Here is a 16,961-nt window from a genome sequence, read left to right on the forward strand (position 1 = left end):
GACTGGATGGAAAATCCTCTCCCCACTCATCAGTTTTCACTCTCCCTCCCCAGTGGGCGGGGAAGGTGACACTCTGCACGCTTAGCAATGCTGCAGCCCTAGGCCGACCCTGTGGCCAGTGCAGTAGCCCCCAGGAGCCACGGCCAGGGACAAGCGCAAAGGAGCACGGAGCCCCCCACCTGACTCTCTGACCCCTGAGGCTCAGGGATGTGGGACAGAACAGCAGCCAATGCAGTGATCATGGTAGCCAGTAGGGGTTTGCAGCAAGAGAGAAGGGGCCAGCTCTGACTGACAATAGCAGATTTATTTCACAGGGAGGGGGGCGGTCTCAGGTTCTAAGTCTGGAAGCAGCATGGCCTGCAGGCAGAGTCTGGGCTATGTGGCCAGCGCTGCCCTCCGCTGGTGGCCCCAGAGCCTGCAGCTGCCCTGGCTCATTTAAGCACCCAGCCTCTCTCCTGCTGGTCCCAGGCTGATTTCCCCCTTCCAGGCCAGCAGCTGGGGGCAGAGTGCAGAGCCCCCTCCGCTGCCTCCAGGAGGCGGCGAGGGACACCCCCTGGCAGGTGATGCAGAGGACGCCCACGAGGAGAGGGCCCCCGCCCAGCAGGATCGCCAGGATGATGAAGACGAGGTGCTGCTGGTGCTGCGCCGCTGCAGGCTTGCTGGGAAAGAGGGAGGGGTATGCCGGCGGGGAGCAGGAGTGGGAGAGTTCATGGAAGGTGCAGAAGGGGGGGCAGGCGGTGCAGTTGTTGGCGGTGTCCCCCCGGCAGGTGTAGCAGGACGGGTGGCAGGTGGCACAGACCTGGACAGGGCGTGGGCTCCTGTCCAGGCTGGGAGACCTCCTGGATCGGTTGTAATAGCGGGGAGGGCAGTAGGACAGGCAGAGGTGCTGGAACGCATAGAAGGTGCTGCTGCATTCTGCGAGGAGAGGAGCAAGAGTTAGCATGAGACCAGGGCACCTCAGGCTATGTACTGCAACACGGGCTGAAATGCAGCCAGCTCTAGGGTGGGCAGGTAACAGCCAGCACAGAGCCGCCTGCACAGCTGTGGGGCACGAAGGGACTTAGTTGGAGCTTGCAGCCCATCTTACTGAGGTGCCCTGGCATGGCCAGTGCCCACACGCAGCAGGGAAGCCTGGGCCAGATCCACAAAGCTATTTCAGTGGCAGTTGGGAACCTAGATACCTTGGAGGATCTGGGCCTTGGTGTTTAAGGTCTCCTCCAAGAAAGCCCTCCAGGTGTGGAACGCCAGTGACTGCTCTCTGCAGGACAAAGGGTTAAATTGGCCCTGCCTGGATTCAAACCTGTGACTCCCAGGAATCTAAGTGGTTTCTAGTTCCAACCTGCTGCACACAGCACGGATATCCCCTCGGGCTTAAGGAGAGACAGGCACGCTGATAAGAAGCAGAGCGTTTCTGGCTGCGGGGTTGAAAGCCAGAGACTGATTCAGCTCCAGGCCAGCCCGGTTTGCTGAACCCAAGTCGAATGGCTTAGCAGCCCCTCTGGCCAAGGCAACTGTGCCCCACGGTAATGCCCGATTGAAGGAGGGGGAAGGACACCAGGCTGACATGAAGCAGGCTTCCCCAACTCATTCCTGGGGCCAGCAGGAGATGCCAGTATGGCCAGGGCCCAGCACCCCTGAAAGGAGGGGGGGGGGTCTGTCACTCAGGGACCCCCTGGCTCGCTGAGGAGTGCCACTGACTGGATTCTTGGAAGGTCCAGCCAGGAGAGGGAACACAAAAGCATCCTCAGGGCTGCTGCATGGACGTACCTCCCCCCCCAGCTCACCAGGCAAATGGTCTCCTCTGAGGTGAGCTGAGGGGACTCCTGGGTGGCCGGCTGTCCTGGCAGAGCCCTGTCGGCTCCGGGGGTGGGTGGGTGGGTGTCAGGGAGAGCCGGCCACGTGGCTGTGGATAACTCTTGACTTTGCCTGAGGACTACAGCAGAGCCCCATTGGGGCCCTGTGCTAATGAGTCTATTGCTGCCAGGACAACTCACCCTCGCACGCTCCCTCGGAGTCCCGCCTAACACACTCGCTCACAACGGAGGCTGCTATCTGCCTGGCCGTCATGGCCTCGTCCGTTCCGTAGAGCTGCAGGACGACGCTGGTGAGGAACCCTGGGAGAGGGGGGTCAAGAGAGGAGGCGCTTCAGACTCGATGCTGGGGAGCCCACGATCCCAAATGCCACGAGTTCCCTACAAGACACCCGCCCGGGCACTTCACGGATCTCTGGCCCCGAAGGGTTAACCCCAGGCACAGCACGGCGCTATGGAGGAGCGCTGGGACCACTGGGTGTTGGACGGGTGAGTGAACGAACGCCATGGCGATGCACAGCCGGAGCCTGCTCCATCCCATCCCAGTGCTAAAGGTCGTGAGTGCCCCGGCAAGGGAGCTTTCAAGGATCCTAAGCAGGTGCAACCTCACTAGCTCCAGAATCCCCATCAGAAGAGAGAATTTAGCCCAGGCCCTGTGTACATGAGCGGTGCAGGAGAAGGATGGGATAAACAGGACAGCAAAGGAGGGGTGCACAGGGGAGGAAACATAACCGGGCTCAGGGGCACCACTGGTTCCTGGGGCACAAGGGATTAACTCTGGCTCAGCTTCCCCTTGCACAAGCGTTCAGGGGAAGAGCTGTGAACGGCCACCTGGGAGACACCGCCGCCTTTGGGAACAGTGCGCTCCCACTGGGAGCCGGCGACGTAAGTAACAACTAACCCGGGAAGAGACCTTGCTGCCTAGAACTCTTCTGCTGGCCTACAGGGGATCATCCTTCCAGTTCTTTAGGCACATCCCCCCTCGCCGAGCCGTTCAGCAGCCTGGGATGTCCTGAACTCTGCTCACCCTCAGCTAACCAGAGGAAAAGCAACTGTAGCGATAGCTACGGGGCTCTTGCAGGTCTCCTGCATGACGGGGGCGCTCACCTGTGTTGTAAGCATCACCCTTGTTCTCTAGGAAGAGCGTCCAGGTGCCTTGTGGGTCCTCGTCCCAGAAGTGCGTGGACATGAAGGACCAATCCCTGTAGCCCTGGTTGCTGGTGTCGTATGGCCTAGCGGGGGCGGGGGAAGGGAAATGCACAAACCCTTCAGACTTTGGACACTAGAAGGTCATGGGATGCACTTCAGAAACCCAGAGGTGAGCGTTGGACAAGTATCTGGGTTCTTACAATGGCAGCATCAAACGTACCAGAGCCCGAGAGAACTGGCCTGCCTTAACCATTTGCCTTTCTAGCAGGAAGACTTCTCGAAGCAGCCTTCACCTCACAGCCCTGATGGGGTAACTGTCTTCTGGGTCAGGAAGGAACCTGTGCCCCTGTAATCTAGTGCATTGTGGAGGTTGTGGCTTCCCCTCAAGAAGTCAGCATTGGCCACTGTTGGAGACTGGATACTACACCAGATAATCCATGGATCCATTCCAGTGCGGCAGTTCTGATATCCCCAGCGCAGTGGTTCCATATAGAGACACGACCTACCCCTCATCTAGCAGGGACCCCCGTCGTCCGTCCCCCCCCCGCACACTCGCCTTTGGCAATATGGGAAGGGCAGGGTGGTTGTAACCCTGACACCTGTTTGTGACCCTCTGCAGGGTCGTGACCTGCAAGTTGAGAACTCCTATCCCAGTGCCACAGCTCGTTTTGGAGCAATCACACTCCCTGAGATTCAGGTTTTAAGTTTCTATAGCCATGAAATTCCCATTTGATCACTACAGGCTGCCCCTTCCCCCCGTGGAAGTACCAGCAGGAAGTGTTCGGTCCACACCTTACCTGATGGCCACCAGGGTGGACTTGGTTCCCATTGGGCTGGTCAGAGAGATGGCCAGATCCCCTCTCCTGCTGTAGCTTAGAGAGATGCGGACCTGGACGTGCTCTAGGGAGCGGATATGCCTGGTCCTCCCGATGCAGGTGGAGATTTTTTTGCTCACTGTGAGTTTTGAGCCTATCTCCCTGCCAGGAGACAAGAAGAGGAGGTGAAGGCGTCTGCCCCAGCTTGGGGCCCAGAAACCCAATGAGACCAGGTATGGGGGAGTCTGCTACTAAAGCCTCTTGCTTCAGTGGATATTTTTTAATGAAACCACAAAGGAACAGCATCAGGTCAGGTGTGTCCAGCAAACTGGAGCTAAAGCAGAGCAGAGCTTTGGGATAGAAGTTCATAGGGTCCAAGCAGAGGATAGGGATCACTCTTTGCGGGCAGGGTTATTATTTTTCTGGGGGAGGACCCCCCAGTGACCCAGCTCTTGCCCCCATGAATATGAGGGACAGGCAGTCACTAATCTTTGCTGCCACCCGCTTTAACATCCACACCGAACTGCAACTGCAGGAGCTCCTGAAGTGCTGTGGTGTTTGTAAGTATCCAGCCCATACTCGGGAACCTGGTCTCCATCCCAAGGTCTCATTTCCCTGCGAAAATGTCCTCGGGAAGTGGTTCCCAGCTCCTGCTTTGTGCACGGAAAGGCTTTTCTACCAGGATTTCCCCCGCAAGGCGCAACACGAGGGGTCAGATTCCAACGGGATTGCTTCTCTTACAGGGGCGCGTAGACAACCTTGACTGAACACTTCCTCTGGGGCCTGGTCGTAGTCCACTTCTTGGCCAGGTCCACCAGATCGCCAGCATCTAGGAGTCCATAGCCGTAATGGTGGCTTACTGAAAAACAGAGACACCAGCCCAGGGTAGGATCGAGCCCCAACACCGGACTGCCAAGCCGCGACTCATGGGAGCTTATTGCTGCCTCTTGTTCTTTTAAATACCCTGGCAGAAGTAACTAGGATCCCGGTAGCAATTTGCACTGAGTGAAGATCTAACGCGCAGCCTCACCTTTGCGTCCGACTCCGTTCAGGGCCCAGTCTTCTGCCTGCAGGTGGGCTGGTTTGGAGGCTCTCACCACGAGATGCTGCATGTCGCGCCAGGTCAGTGTTGGGCTAGAGACAAGGAGGACGTTGGGAAAGAGGTCTCCTGCATCAAAAGGCTGAGGTGACTCTGGGGCTGGTGAGAGGGGGCAGGTGGCTTCTGCTCATCCACACAGCGGGTAGACCATGGGCAAGCTTTCTCCAGACAGTCCCAGCTTGGTTGCCAGTGCTTTGGAGAGGCCGCATTACAGGGTTAATAGCGGATCATCTGTGGCTCATTCAGTCCTTGGTTTCTCTGCCAACAAGGGGGCCAGTTAGGGCAGGTGGTGGGTTGGACACCCAGCCATGTGGACTGGATGGAGACCCACCAACTGGTTTCCCGCAGGCAGCTGAACAGCTGGGAGGGGGCGCTAGCGTTGGTTCCCTGAACTGTATCCCTGGAGAGGAGACTGGGCAACCCAGGTCATCGTGAGCTATTTATTTACCGTGTTTGCTTTTGTCGGGGTGATGGGGACATATTTTGACCGTAATCCCTACAGACATTCTAAGTGACTCTGGAAAGAGGCCCTAGCAGATTCCCTGGGGGTAGCGGCTGCGTTGCCGAGGCAGGGACAGCCTTAGGAGGTAGGAGTGCAGTGTGAACCCGTGTTCTACCTACTTGGCCTCCAGAGCGAGCGCGATCATCCCGGCAGCCAGGGGGGCAGAGGCCGAGGTGCCCGTGTGCTTGTCGGTGCAGCGGTGCCGCAGGTCAGTTGTCACCTGGGGAGAGAGGGGAGGTGAGGAAGCCGTGGGATTGGCTTCTCAGAGAGATGCATAGACACATTCTGTGCTGAATCATCTGCTGGGTCTGAGTGGCCTTTGCTGGTAAAGGAGCAGCAGTGAAATTCAGGGCAGAACTCTCGAGCCATCACTCTGCTCCGCAGTTGGCCAGAAGGGGTCACCACTGAGCCGCCTCTTGGCTGGGGCCCCGCTGCGGTGGGCCCTCGAGTGCAGCCTTAACCTAGGGGAGAGAGGAAGGGGTGGGGAGGGGGACTCACAATCTGCTTCTCGCTCTTGATGCCGCTGCTGTAGGTGGTGGTGAGGGTGGAGGCGCAGGCCTCGCTGTACCAGGGCACCCGGCCGCTCTCGGTCGCGCTGCCCACCGACAGGGTGTAGATGCTGTTGGTGTACCCATCGCAGTTACAGTTGTCCGAGTGGATGCCGCCGTTGCCAGAGGCCCAGACGAAGAGAGAACCCAGGCCGCCGCGCCCCTGTGGGAAGGGAGGCAAGCAGGGACCAGTGTTACACTGCGGGGTGGGGACAGAGTCCCTGTTGCAGTGGCGTTAATATGGTGCTAACGTGCCACAGGGCTCCTCCCGGCTCCCCTGTCTGTTCAAAGTGGGGGTATTCCTGGGGCCTGGCTACAGCTGACCTAGTTTCCATGGAAACACAATAGACTGTAGTTAAGCTGACAGCATGCGTACAGGGTGCTATTTCGGAGGGGGATGGGAGTAAATAGGAAGGGCGGGGCTAGTCCCATGTAAAATTATACCCAACATTTGTTCGTACTGGATCAAACCAAGGCTCCAGCTACCTTAGCCTTTAGCAGCAGGCTGGCTCTGACGTGTCAGTGGAGGGCAAAAAAGTACCCAGCACCGTGTCGTGCATGGGGAGCAGAATTCCTCCCTGAACTGGCCCCAGGTGCTTGGCCGAGAGCTGCCCTGCTGGGGGGCTAGTGCAGCAGAGCGCCCAGTTCTGTGCTCTCCAGCCCACGTTATCCCCCCCCCCTTCAGAAGCCACAAACCCCCTCGACTGCCAGAGGCAACGAGCCAGCAAAGGAACGAAGCCCCAGAGCCCGCGCTTACATTCGCTATCCCCTTGTAGAAAGCTTCCAGGGCCAGGAGCCCAGGTCCATCCACAGTTTTACCATCATCCTCTGGGCCCCAGCTCGCGCTGTAGATGTGGATGTGTTGGGGGCGGAAACTCAAGGATTGAGCCTCCACGATGTCTGTGATGGGACCATCGAGCATCCTCACACCTGTGGGGCCAGGGAAGAGAGGGCGGCTAGGTCAGAGGTCTCAACGAGCCAGCACTGCCCTTAACAGGCCCATGAGCCCTCTCCCACTCCAGGTCAGGCAGGCGTCTCCAGTTGCTGACGTTAGCATGCAAGCCTCCATGTTAGTCTCATAACCAGGGCCCTACCAAATTCACAGCCATGAAAAACGCGTCACAGACTGTGAAATCTGGTCCCTGTACTATATAGATTTCACAGGGGAGACCAGCGTTTCTCAAATTAGGGGACTTGACACTAAAGGGACTTGCGGGGGGGGGTGTCACAGGTTATTTTAGGGGGGGTTACTGTATTGCCACCCTTACTTCTGCGCTCCCTTCAGAGCTGGGCAGCTGGAGAGTGGCGGCTGCTGGCCGAGCACCCAGCTCTGAAGGAAGTGCTGCCGCCAGCAGCAGCGCAGAAGTAAAGGTAGCAGTACCACAACCCCCCCTACAATAACCGTGTGACCCCCCCCACCCAACTCCTTTTTGGGTCAGGACCCCTAAAATTACAACACAGTGAAATTTCAGATTTCAATAGCTGAAATCATGCAAATTTACAATTTTTAAAATCCTATGACCGTGAAATTGACCAAAATGGCCTGTGAATTTGGTAGGGCCCTAATCATAATGTAGCCAACAGCTCTTCTAATCCGTTTGCAGCAGCTAACCAAGAGCTCCCTCTAGTGTCACGCAAGGCTCCAGCTTCAGCCAGGTCAGCCTAACCTTGAGCACTTTGCATATGTTCAGCGCAATGCCCAGGCATTAACCGGTCAATCTCCGTAGCCATAGCAGCGTGGTGAGGCAGGGGTGGGGTTTTCGCTATTCTACAGACGGACACACAGAGGTTAAGGGACCAGATGTTCAGAGATGCTGAGCACCTGCAATTCCAATTGGCTTCAAATGGATTTGTAACTACTTGCTCCTGCTGCAAAATAAAAAAAATCAATCGGGTCCTAACGGATCGTCCAAGCCCATGCAGTACGTAATCAGCGAAGCTCGGTTAAGAGCTCCGGAGCTCCTGCCCTTGTGCCCTGTGCTCAATCCACTAGACCGTGCTGCCTCTTAGGATAGTTGCAGCCGGTTTTAACCAAGAGTTTGGTTTGAGAGGCCAGAACTGCCCTTCTGCTGTACAGCCAAGTCCCTGTTCTGGGGCCATGCACTCCCCCAGAGGTCTGGGCAAGCTCGGGCCCTCCCTTACCATGGTATCTGGGAAGTATCACGCCAAGGAAGCAGGTTGCTTACCTCCAATTTTTGCATTGTAGGCGACGCCAACTCCACAGAGTCTGTTGTTGGCTGCAGCTGCCACCTCTCCTGCGCAGCGTGTCCCGTGCCTGAGGGACGGAGGCAGGGAGCAAGGGTCACCACAGCCATATCTGCCAGCCAAACAGCCAGATTCCCCCATATGCTCTGCCTTGCCATGAGGGACAGCGCATGCTAATGCTGACTAGCAGCTGTTCCTCTCCCTGGAATGTTCCATTGGAGCAGGGATGGTCCCTCCTTAAGTCACCTTGGGGGTCGCTTTCCATTTGGGCACGACTCAGTCACATGCAAGTCGTGGGAAGTGGTGCAGTAAGTGCTGGCAGGTGGGATGAGAGAGAACCACTGAAACCACCCAGCCTGCCTGATGTCCCAGAGCATTACATCTGGTCACCGTGAGAGGAGGAGGGGCCAGACACAAGGTTAGGATCCTCCTATTTGAGTCAGCTGGGGATTCAAGGTACTGGACACTCCGGGGTACATTGCGCCCTGCATACACGCACTGGTGAGCCTGCCAGACCAATACCGCTATCGTAACATCTTCACTACAGCGGAGACGCTGCTTAGTGTCACTGCCTAGGTAGGTGCAATCCTGAGGCAGATCCCTCTGACTCCAATCCAAGTGCCTGAATGTCCCCCCAGAGGAACACGCATGCTTTGTAACCCTAGTCCTTCATTGTTCAGGGACAGAATTCGCTTCCACCTTCTTCACCTCAATGCATCCTAATAGTGAATCTCATGACGCATCCGAAGGACAACCCTGGAGATTAGCTCTACCACCAGAGACACAAAATCCCCAGGGCAGGGGATTTAGATCTGGACACCCCAAGCAGCACAACCCCCATTTGCTGCAGGAACTCACCGATTCTCATCCCAGACGTTGTAACGAGGCTGTGGGTCGGCATCGTTACTGTTGAAGTCATAACTCGCAAGGGGATCCTAAAGCAAGAGGAAACACGAAGGTGAGAAGACCCTGCTTTAGAAAGCGTGTCTGTTACACTGGACCTTATACGTTCGCTTTAACCCCTAGAACGAAGCCAACAACCAGGTAAATAATCAGCATCTATAGAGCACTCCGCATGGTGAGTGTTCTTCACAAGTGTTACCATGTGCTCCTATGGGGCACGGATAACAATATCCCAGGGGTTAATCCAGGGGAATCCGATGGCCTGTGTTACACAGGAGGGCAAACTAGATGATCAGAGTGGTTGCTTCTGGCCTAATAATCTATTAATCCCTATTTTAATAATAGGAAAACAAAGATTACCTAAAGTAATTCAGTAGCAGAGCCAGGATTAGAACAGGAATTCCTGGCTCCTAGCCCTGTGCTCAGTCCACTGGGTTACTGCCTCAACGAGACGCACACGCACTAATTAAACCAGCGCAACTTTGTAGACCACTCTTCTGGTTTAAACCCAGTTACACCAGTTTAACTTAGATGCAAATTAAACTGATAGAAAACAGGTTTACATCAATGTACACAACTGTCTTTGGTTTGACAAGGTCTACTTATAATCACACCTTTGGTTAAACTGGTGCTACTCTGTTTTAACCAGAGCATGAGGATACCTAATGCTTTATGAAGGAAGTCTGTGTCATTATCCCCATTTTAAATATGGGGAAATGGAAGCAAAAGGAGGTAAAAAGTCACTTGCTAAAATAACCCAGCAGGTCTGTGGCAAAGCCAGGAACAGAAGTCAAGCCTCCTGAATCCCATCCCAGTGCTTTGTCCATTAGCCCAGTGGTTCTCAAGGGGTACGTAGGCAGAGGTCTTCCAGGGGGTACATCACTCATCTAGATACTTGCCTAGTTTTACAACAGGCTACATAAAAAGCCCTAGCAAAGCCAGTACAAACTAAAATTTCATACAGACATTGATTTGTTTATACTACACTGAAATGTAAGGACAATATTTATATTCCAATTGATTCATTTTATAATTATATGGTCAAAATGAGAAAGGAAGCAATTTGTCAGTACTAGTGTGGCTGTGACACTTCTGTATTTTTAAATCCGATTTTATAAGCAAGTCGTTAAGTGAGGTGAAACTTGGGGGTACGCAAGACAAATCAGACTCCTGAAAGGGAGACAGTTGTCTGGAAAGGTTGAGAGCCACTGCATTAGCCCATGCTGCCTCTCTAGGAGAGGATATGGCTGGGAGGAAGGAGTCAACTCAACTTCTATGCTATTTAGAGGACGTACGAGGTTCACTATAGATGATCACTTATTTAGGAGATTCAATTGCTCCTTTCTCCATTTGTTTTCTAAACACGTGCTGGGATGCAGCTTCCTCTAATGACATCTCATCATGTTTCTTTGGTCTTGGATATTTCTTTTATAGAAGCCATTTCAAACTTCGGAAGTTTCCCTCACTGAAGAGACTAAGCCTTTTGATCCAGCCATCCAGAGGCTGGGCTCCCCAGGGCTGAGCCCCACCACACCAGGATAAAGGTTCTTTCACAGCTTCTCCTCTTCCTTGCAGGGAATATGCTGCAAAGAAGCAACGAGCTGTAGCTGATCGATCCCAAATGACTCAGCTGTGGAGGTCACAACATTGGGACACCTGGATAGTTTCAGATTGATCTTACGTAGTTAGCAGACAGATCAGGGTGGTCTCTCTCCAGTCCGTCATCCAGGATGGAGAGCACCACGCCCAAGCCGGTGTACCCCTTGCTCCAAGCCGTAAGGATGTTTAGGTCTGGACGGACGTCGTTGTTCTGAAACAAAAGCCAGACCAGGTTTGAGCACAAAGGTCCATTCTGGCCTGTGATCTATGAATCACCTTTACGAATCATAGAATTGTAGGATTGGAAGGGACCTTGAGAGGTCTTCTAGTCCAGACTCCTGCACTCAAGGCAGGACTAAGTATTATCTAAACCATCCCTGACAGGTGACTGTCTAACCTGCTCTTAGAGACCTTCAATGACAGAGATTGTTCTGATTTATTACCATTATTATTCCTACTTTACAACTAAGGAAAATGAGGCATGCAGTGGTGAAATGACTTCCTCAAGCAAATCAGAGCTGACGAATAAAAGCCAGAAGTCCTGGCACCCCGTTGGCAGCTCTAAACGCTAGAACGCACTTCCTCACGGACCGTTAAACCAAGAGGATACGGTAGCAGAGTTAGAGGAGGATCAGACAGGAGGATGTAACAGAATATAAATTCTTACCATGTACCACTGTTTATGGAACCAAGGATCTGTTGGCACAACAGCGATGGTTCTTTTCGTACGCCTCTTCAGCGTTTGCTGCTCAAACCAGTGGACCTAGATGGAGAGGAGTCACCCTTCTTAATGCCAGGGAAAGCAGCAAGTTCCTCTTCGCCGGTCTACTCCCAGTGACAGATTTCACCTCCCATTGAACATTTCCCATACCATTTACACCTCCGTGCTCTACCGGCTTGGTGGAAGGGCCATTTTAACCATACATCTGGAGGTTTTCCTTAGCCCCCGAAGTAGATCTCATTTCCTGAAGCTTTACTCTGTGGTTGCAAAGCACTAACAGAAAAGGCCCTCTATCAATTCCTAACCAAATCAGTTCCAAAGTCTGTTACAGACTTTTTAACTGACAGGGCATCAAATTAATTAGGAGATCTTTGGCAAATGCATCCAAGGTTTGCCTCTAGAAGACTACTTTTAGGAAAAAACAACACTGGCAGTCGCTCATGACAAGATAAAAGGGCTATTGGTCCTTATGCTTCAGATCTGATCACAAGCTGGGACTCAAGAAGAAAGCCCTTCCACCAAACAAACAGTGGATAATAACGTGCTATTAGTTCTTCTGCCGTCCTCTGAAGCACTGGCCACTGTCAGGGACGAGCTATCAAAGTAGGTGGGACCCTGCATTCAAGGCTACACATGCTGGTTTGACAGCACAGCAACTCCCTTCAATCGGTGTCTGATCTGCAGTATTTATAGACATAACTATGGAAGCCAATCGCTTGGCCAATCCCTTTCCACCTTAGCTCTGAGCTACGTCTCAACCAGAAGTCAGGAGCTCCATGCAGGAGTAACTCAGTGATATTCTCTGCCCTGTGCTATGTAGGAGGCCAAACTAGATGCTCACAATGGTCCGGTCTAGCCGTAAAATTCACGAACACAATTTCTAACAAGCTGAAGTTCTTTTGAGCTTCCACCACAAATTACACTCGGTTCACCTTGGGCTCTCTTTTCAGATGCACATGCCAGCCCCAGTGTCTGTTCAGGGATTCCTGTGCCATGCCTCGGTGTTTGAAATAGTAATAGTGTTCCCCTTCAATTATCTGCAGAAAGAAGAGTTATATACAAGGCTATGACACGGGTGACAACCATGTCGGAGAAAAACATAGTTCTCACTCTTTGGTTGGTTGCAGCAAAATCAGATACTTTATTCTCAAGCAATTGCATAGAAGGAGAGAGTGCACTAGGACACAGGGTCTCCCCCTCTCCTTGGCAGGTCTCTCTACAGGTAAACAATTACAGCAAGCATTTATACCTTTTGTTACAGACAATAATAAGCAACAGCTGCATTTTGTTTATACATAGGTCATCCTGATATCTTATTTTTCTCACTTATTTAGACTCTAGTCTACATTCCATCTTATCTACACAAGGTCACAACAACTTCTCACACAGTCTTTCCCACTCGCCTCACACAATCCTCGCTTCTACAAATCTCGCATTATTAGGGTTACAGCTAGCCTGACTCTTGCTAACGAACTGTCATGCATTGCAGTCCCCTTCCTGTCAGTTCTTTCTCTGTTTCCACAATCAGAAGCCACCAGGAAAATTACCCATGTATGCCTTTCAGCATAATAAACTGCAGGATCTGGCATTCTCTGAGTATACAAGCTAGATCTCTTCTCCCCTATAAGCACTTCCTCTGGGCATACTTTAATATACAAAAACAGAACAGAGAGTTGTGTGGGGTGGTTTTATTTTTTTTACTGGCCTGTTGCAATAGGGATTTCCCTTCTATATTCGCCTTTGTCATTTTAGAATTCCCTTCAGAGTAATGGAGAGCTAACGTTTCTGATCAACCTGCCAACTGCTGGCTGACTGGGGTGGGTCGCTCCATGTTTCCATTTTCTCAGTCATGGGGCACTAGGTGAAGCCACAGTGAGTGGCAGTTTGAATGGAATTTTGTTCTCCCCAAAGGACAGGCATCCGCCGAAGATCCCCAGCTCTGAACACACCAGAGACCTGGTTTCACAATCGGTTAGCAAATGACATCTTTTAAAGCGAAAGACGGAGAGAAACAAGATAAAGATCTGCACAGCCTTTTAAATATTCTATGAGGCCATTTGGATGCTACAGCAGAAAGCTAGGGAAGGACACAGAGGTGGAGCTGATAAAGAGGAAATCCTTGTAATATCCAATGGCAAGCACAGAGCCTCTGCTTAAGAGAGAAAAACATTTTGTGGCAAGTTTCGGCTCAGAACTAAGTTATTCATGCGGCTGAGTTACCCTGAAAACAGGCCTATACAATGGTAAAGACAAGTAGTTGTTACTTAGCAAAGCACCACTTGGATAAAGGTTGGTTGGCGATTGAAACATTACCTTGTAGGGAACATACTGCCAAGGAAACAACGGAGGGTGGAAAAGGGGCAAACAGATGTTCAACTACCCAGACAAGGTGAATGGAAGGTGGGCAGTGGTTGCACTATTTCAGAAGTCTCAGCAATGTAGAGCACCTAGAATAAAGGACAAGTAGAAATCCTAGAGTATATTCAGAGAGTGACTGGGAGAGGAATCAAAGAAAAAGGGCTAAGAAGATAATGGATTTTGGAACGAAGTCTGAAGGAGGTGACATTGAATTAGTGGGACACCTGGCTGTAGGAAGCACCAGCATTCCTCCTGCCCAGAATTTTATGAAGAGGGCAAGCCATTGTATGATCAAAGCAAGCACCATGGAAGATGGGTAGGTCAATATCTGAAAAAAATCAAGGTGGAAAGTCAGTTGGGGGCTTGTTTTGGTATAACAGAAGATCAGATTAAAAGGTGGGATGGGGAGGTCGTTTGTAACCAAACAGCTGCTCCAGTGGAGTTCTCGAGGCCTAAAACTGGTTGTATAGGCAGAGGTGGTGAATTTGATCTCTCATTGATTTACGGGGATACATGGCAGGATGATGGCTGTCAGCCATTTAGAACTAAAAGGCGATAAAGCTCTCTTTCAGATAAGGGTGTCCACTGGCAGGCTGGCTTTGTGTTCGGTAAGGTAGTGTAAACTAGGGAGGCAGTATGATCTAGTGGATAGAGCACCAGACTGAGAGTCAGGACCCCTGGGTTCTATTCCCAGCTCGGCCACTAACCTGGTGCATGACTTTGGGCAAGTCACTTCCTCTGCCTTCCTCCCACCCTTTATTAGTCTGGTCTATTTAGACTGTAAGCTTTTCAGGACAGTAGCGGTCTTTTACTAGACGTTTGGACAGAACCTAGCACAACAGGGCCCCAAATCTCAACTGGGGCGTCTAGGTTTTAAAACACTAAATAAATATAACTAAAAAGGTGCAGAGAATGCATCCAGAGAGACCAGGGAATGCTGACCAGAGCCATGGACTGCAGGGTTTGGAAAAGCAAGTGTTCCCTTCTAGTATTACTATTACATTATTAAAAATGTAATGGAAATGTTTTAATTAATCTGGGATTTTTTGGTAAAATCTTTTTTTACCAAAACTTAATTATGGGCCCAACTATAACGAGAGAGACCTGGTCTGCACCAAATTTTTTTCGCTTAAATTGCCATCCATTACTAATCCCCTGGTGGCAGCGTTAGTGCAGCTAACGGGCTGGACACCTGTGGTATTCTATACAACCTTGCTGTATAATAGGTCCTCTCTTTAAAGATTCATTTGCATCTGTTGTCAATGCCCTATGCATCGTGTATGCTTTTAGCTTGAGCTGCCGCATGAGGAGGAATTGGTAATGATGCTAGAATGTCACCATCTAAAAATAAAAATAGAGCCCGATAAAAGCGTCTCAGACACAGATATGGCAGAGAAGAGGGAGTGTGAGGGGAGGAAAATGGATAAATAAGAGGCAAGGTTGGCAGGAGACAAAGATTGCAACATCAGATGGCACCGATGCAGGGCTGGCCCGGAAGCCTCCTACTTAGTCCTAGGTACAGTGTAGTAGTTTCACTTCCGGAATAGTCATCCAGGCCATGTGAGGTCACCATCAGAAGCGTGAACTTCTGCAGCAGGTCAGCCTTTCATCAGCTCCCACTGCAGACAATCAGGTGGAGGAGTGACCTGGCCCCCTGGCTCTCAACAGGAGCTTTTCCAGCTGGGGAACAAAATGTTGGGGTGTCTTTAGAGGGAGGAGGGTATGCTTCACTCCCCCAGCCCCCCTCTTAGAAACCTCCCCCCCATTTCTTGGAAAGGGGGTTTGGGACAGGAAATGGACTGAATCCATGGGGAAGGACTGGAGGGGTGTTGGGAAGGAGAAGGGAAGAGTTTGGGAGCAAGCCACTCATGGGAAGGGGGGTGTTCAGTGGGGCAGGAGCCCCAGGAAAAGCAGGGTTTGGGGCAGGGGGAGAAGGTGCCACCCGCTGCTCTACGAGCAGGTTGCTGGGGCTAGGGGTGGCATTTGCAGATTGACCCTCTTCTGCCCCCCCAGCTGCCCCCCTCCCCAGCTGCCCCCCTGCCCCGCCCCTCACCTGCCCCAGGCAGAGCAGCCCGTGCTTGCGGGCCAGGCGCTCGGCCTCCCGGGCCCCCGCCGGCACCCTCACCGCCCAGCTGCTCAGGTAGATGCTGAGCCCGCCCAAGCAGCAGGAGGCGCCGGCCAGCAGCAGCAAGAGCCGGAGCCAGGCAGCCGCCCCCGACATGGCTCCGCCCAGAACGCGGATCCGGTCTCCCCTGCCCAGGGGGAAACGCGGGGCCACCCCCGCCAAGGGGCCCTTAAATACCGCCCCCCGCCCCGGATCTGCGGCCTAGCGCTATGCCTGGAGCCGGGGCCTCGATTTTGCCTCTCTCCCGGGCCCGGGAAGGGTTCCTCGGGCTTCCCCACGCCACGTGTTCACACCCCGGCCCAGCCGGGGTCGCCATAGCAACCGCAAGCTCAGGGAGCCGGGCACGGCAACCTCGCCTCCCAACAAACTACAACTCCCAATGGGCTTTGCGAGGAGAGGCGGTGGTTCATTGGCTGCGAAGCCTTATGGGAGTTGTAGTTTTTTTTTAAAAGCCTCGCGCGAGTGTGTGTTTTCTGCTTCCTATGATGATGTTTGCCGGGCTGGAGCATCGTCTGTGATTGAAAGAAGAGGACAAAGAGTTGGAGGGGGGGGGGGGCTTTCTTTTTGTAATAAATATTTTTGTAAATATATTTTATTATTATTATTGCTTTGCATCAAGACAGCGCCTAGGGAGCTCGGGTAATGACCCGGGACTGCACTGCGCTAGGCGCTGTATAAATACAGAACTACAAGACCGTCCCTGCCCCCAGGATCTTACCATTGCAATCACTGTGTGCACCCCATCCCCTTTGTCAGGCTCTTCCCCCCCGCCTGCTACCTTGGCTCCCACCTGCCCTGCTCTCCCAGGCAGGCAGCCCCTGTCCAGAGAATGCCACAGGCTCGCTTCCCGAGCCAGAGGAGCAGCCGGGGAGCTGGTTTGCTAGGGATGATCCTTATTTGCAGGAAGCTGCAGCTGCTCAGTCTGGGTCTCACCCTCCTCTAGTTCTGTATATGCGGCTGGGGCCTCCCCTCTGCTCTCCTGAGCCCTCCTGGCATCCCACGTGTGGCCTGTGCCCCCCACGAGGACCCCGACCCTGCCCCACCCCTCCATCCCCCTGCCCTCTTCTCTCCTGCCCTCCCCCCTCTCCTCCCCTGCGCCCTCCATTCTCTCCTCCAGCCCTCTCCT

At 52.9% G+C, this 16,961-nt stretch overlaps 1 protein-coding gene across 1 annotated transcript; it reads right to left on the bottom strand.

Moving 5' to 3' along the window:
• Window positions 1-328: 328 nt before the first annotated feature.
• Window positions 329-15,931, bottom strand: PCSK4 (proprotein convertase subtilisin/kexin type 4). Its single transcript, XM_026655052.1, has 15 exons — window positions 15,764-15,931; window positions 12,285-12,389; window positions 11,299-11,394; window positions 10,714-10,842; window positions 8,988-9,064; window positions 8,111-8,199; window positions 6,682-6,854; window positions 5,875-6,087; window positions 5,496-5,596; window positions 4,806-4,909; window positions 4,517-4,634; window positions 3,758-3,937; window positions 2,919-3,043; window positions 1,995-2,114; window positions 329-915 (listed from the first exon to the last, which is right to left on the bottom strand). Exons 1-15 carry the CDS (start codon window positions 15,929-15,931, stop codon window positions 329-331), a joined length of 2,385 nt encoding a protein of 794 aa, XP_026510837.1.
• Window positions 15,932-16,961: the final 1,030 nt, after the last annotated feature.

Source organism: Terrapene carolina, unplaced genomic scaffold (assembly GCF_002925995.2).
Source record: "Terrapene carolina triunguis isolate 2854851 unplaced genomic scaffold, T_m_triunguis-2.0 Scaffold194, whole genome shotgun sequence".
NCBI lineage: Eukaryota > Metazoa > Chordata > Testudines > Emydidae > Terrapene > Terrapene triunguis.

What these genes read in the sequence shown, in the direction of transcription:
- PCSK4 (XM_026655052.1), bottom strand. Translation starts at nt 15,931, where the DNA reads ATGTCGGGGGCGGCTGCCTGGCTCCGGCTCTTGCTGCTGCTGGCCGGC. An exon ending in GGCTGCTCTGCCTGGGGCAG is followed by an intron (nt 12,390 to 15,763) that starts GTGAGGGGCGGG and finishes TTCTTTCTGCAG; the next exon opens with ATAATTGAAGGGGAACACTA. An exon ending in TCCACCCTGGTGGCCATCAG is followed by an intron (nt 3,044 to 3,757) that starts GTAAGGTGTGGA and finishes CGCCCCCGCTAG; the next exon opens with GCCATACGACACCAGCAACC.